The 3,807-nt window shown below is 34.8% G+C and overlaps 1 protein-coding gene across 1 annotated transcript; it reads right to left on the minus strand.

The window, feature by feature from the left end:
• Nucleotides 1-2,538: 2,538 nt before the first annotated feature.
• LOC115293594 (olfactory receptor 14I1-like) lies at nucleotides 2,539-3,563 on the minus strand. Its single transcript, XM_029941306.1, has one exon. It carries the CDS (start codon nucleotides 3,561-3,563, stop codon nucleotides 2,628-2,630), a length of 936 nt encoding a protein of 311 aa, XP_029797166.1. The 3' UTR covers nucleotides 2,539-2,627.
• Nucleotides 3,564-3,807: the final 244 nt, after the last annotated feature.

Raw genomic sequence — 3,807 nt, forward strand, 5'->3', positions numbered from 1 at the left:
TTTTCAGTATTCAATAGTCTCTCAGGTTTTGCATCCCTCTCTCTCCCCAGTTCTCTTTCCCCCTTCCCCTCCCCCTGGTACTCCATTAGGTTTCTCCTGTTCTCCTGTTAGACCTATTAGTGCAAACATATGGTATCTGTCCTTCTCTGCCTGACTTATTTCGCCTAGCATGACACCCTCGAGGTCCATCCACTTTGCTACAAATGGCCATATTTCATTCTTTCCTAGGAATAAACCTAACCAAGGATGTGAAAGACCTCTATGATAAAAAGTATAGAAAACTTATGAGAGAAATTGAAGAAGACACCAAGAAATGGAAAAACATTCCATGCTCATGGATCGGAAGAATAAACATTGTGAAAATGTCATTACTACCCAAATCTTATGTTTTTAATCCTTTCTCTTTTTAATGTGATATATCACACTGATTGATTTGCAAATATAAAACCACCCTTGTATCCACAAAGAAGTGTTAGATGGCTTGGTTCTTTCTAAAGGCTTTGAAGAGAATCTGTTCTATAACTCTCTCCTAGGTTCTGCTACTTTGCTATCAAGCAAACTGTGATATTTGTTAGTTTCTCCTGCATTTCTGCCACCTCTGCCTTCAATTTCACATAGTGTTCTGATTTTGTGTGTAACCCCTCTCCAAATTTCCCCTTCAGTAAGAACAACAGTCATGGTGCAGGTTAGGGAATTTAGGGAGAGGGGTACACGATTCCATCATAAGATCAATGAAAATAATTAGCCAATAATTAAGTGATGGAGAAAATTAGGAATGTTTGAGCAATAAAAATTAGTTTTTCATGGTTATGGTAGTTAATTATCTCTCTGGATAAAATGAAATGAATTTAAAGGTTCATTTACAGTGAATCAAAAACAAGTCCTATTGCTTTAGCTAGGAAAGAACTTTCAGTTTGTTAATGGAGACTGGATTCCTGTAGTCATTCGAAATCCCATACTTTTTAATCTACTTTAGCTGACTAGAATTTTTTAATAATAATTTATTTCCAAATTGGTTTTCACTTAACACCCAGTGCTTCTCCCCACAAGTGCCCCCCTCCATGACCATCACTCCCTTCCCTCCTCCACCTCCCCCTTCAGCCCTCAGTTTCCAATGTTAATAGCGCCACTTTTTACACTAGCCAAATCATGGGAAGAGCCTAAATGTCCATCACCTGATGAATGGATAAAGAAGATGTGGTATATATACACAATGGAGTACTACATGGCAATGAGAAAGAGCAACTAAGAAATTTAAACTAATTATTACCATGAAGATAAAATAAAATTAAAAATAAAATAGGCACACATTTAGAAAATGTAATCAATGAATTCTTAAAAAACATATAATTTAAAGATTAGGTAGTGAATCATGGATATAAACTCAGATACAAAATCCAGAATAAAATGAGCCATTTTAAATGAAATACTAACTTTGAAAATTTTAAAAATTATAGAAATGTACAAACCAATTATATGTGGAAATGGAAAAAAGTCATCAAAATATCAAATAGAGCCTCTAATTACAAGTGGTTCATAAGTGTCACCTATTAAATATATGAGGAATGAAATTATTTAAATGATTTTGAAGAATAAAAAAGGTAGACACCCTTAATAATTATGACTATTATTAAAAAACTGATAAGAATGGCACCAAAAGAGACACCCTTTTAGAACATTTCATACATAATGGATATAATTATCCTAGGAATACCAGCAATAAGGATATAAAATTTAACACAGAAAAGCAATAATAAAGTGAGACTGTATTCCAGAAACATAAATTAATATCAGAACATTAATTTTATTTATTCCAGAAAAAAAAGATAGTATAGAATTGTGCAAACATTATAAATTTTCTGGTCAAACTATCTGATAACAAGTATTGGTTCTGATCATTTAGCTGTGTAAACTTGGTCATGTTCTTGAGTTTGAACTCGGTTTTCTTATTTACGAAACATGGAAGAAATAAATAGAATGAACATTGTTATTATGCTGTGTTATTGTAAGTATCAAATTACTATAAGCTTAAATATATATTTTGACCAGTGTCTAAGCCAAATACTATAAATTTATCTGTTGTTATTATTGCACTAATTATTATACCATCTCAAAAGACAAATATGAAGTATAAATATTATAAAGAGTGAGTTTGGCTCAATTTCTTAACAGATTTATAGAATTAGCCTAGAGTGAAAGAAAAAATATTACTAAAAGATTGAGCAAAATTCTACAATATTTTCTCCTACCCTATGTAATTTCTTTGCTTGATCTATGCTGAGTAGTCAAAACAGGTACTAGAAACAATGTGTGTCTGTGTGTGGGGCCCCTTCCAACAGATACCTAATAACTTGAGTGTAGGACATCAGGTTCAATATGAAGCATTTAATTAGTTCAAAAATACATGGAATCAGAAAGAAACACCATAGGTTTTACTTAAACAAATTTGCATTATTTGATATCAAGGGTATTTTTATTTTTTGAAGAAACATTTGTATTTTATTTTAAATATTGGCTGGAAATATTCTGCCACTCAATAGTTTTTCCAATATCTTTCTTTTTAAAGAAAGTATTTATGATCTCCTGGTCTTTTGTTACAGATCTTGCATTGGCAAACTCTAAATGTTCTACTTTTGCACAGAACTTATCTTCACAAATAGTCTCCAAATAGCTGCTTTAATCTCCTTGTTTCTCAGACTATATATGATGGGATTCAGGAAGGGAGGCAAAACTGTGTAGGCCACAGCAATCACCAAATCTTGAATGGATGAAGTTTTGGTACTTGGTCCTAAGGCAGCAAAGAGCCCTGTAGTGAGGAAGAGCATGATAACAATCAGCTGTGGCGAGCAGGTGGAAAAGGCTTTGGCCCTACCTTCCACTGAAGGGATTCTGAGTACTGTTGAAAAGATCTGGATATAGGAGATAATCATAAAAACAAAGCATCCCAGCACTAAGCAGGAGCTCAAAGCCAGGCTCACAAACTCAACAAAAAAAACCTCATGGGAAACAAGGGCCAAAACGTGAGGGATGTCACAGAAGAACTGGTGGATTATGCTGCATCTCGAAATGTGCTCCTCAAATATGTTGCCAGTGTGAACTGCTGCATAAATAAAGCAATTCAGCCAGACGATGACTGCCATGTGGCAGCATTTTTCCGATGTCATAATGGCTTCATATTGGAGGGGACGGCAAATGGCAACATAGCGATCAAAGGACATGACAGTGAGAAAGGCCAGCTCAGCAGATGCAAAAGCAAAGAAAAAATAGACTTGAGCCACACAGCTAAGGTAAGAAATGGAGTTACTGTGAGTCAGGGAGTTATGGATTGACTTAGGCACAGTGACTGAGATGTAGCACAAATCCAAAAAAGAGAGGTTCTTCAGAAAGAAGTACATGGGCATGTGAAGATATTGATCAAAAGTAATGACTATCACGATGAGAAGATTCCACACCAGTGCTGCCAGATAAATCAGCAGAAACAGTCCGGCATGAAGTATCCGTAGCGCCCAAATATCAGAAAACCCCATGAGCAGGAATTCTGTCACTTCCGTAAGATTGTCCATTGGGCAAGGAAACATGTGTTCTGTTTAGGGAAATATGAAATGTTTAAGAATGAGACAAATACAAGGTACACAGTGTTATATTAATACAATATTGTAGAAATTGTATCCCCTCATTAAAAAATAAATTAGATATCTTCCATGCTACTTAAGCAAATGAGGTGGCAGTAGATTTTTTAAAGAAAAAATAGTACTTTATTCATAGGCTTCTTTGGCATTCGGTAAGTTCATACATTCAACAACCATC

This window comes from Suricata suricatta, chromosome 6 (assembly GCF_006229205.1).
Source record: "Suricata suricatta isolate VVHF042 chromosome 6, meerkat_22Aug2017_6uvM2_HiC, whole genome shotgun sequence".
In the NCBI taxonomy this organism is placed as follows: Eukaryota; Metazoa; Chordata; class Mammalia; order Carnivora; family Herpestidae; genus Suricata; species Suricata suricatta.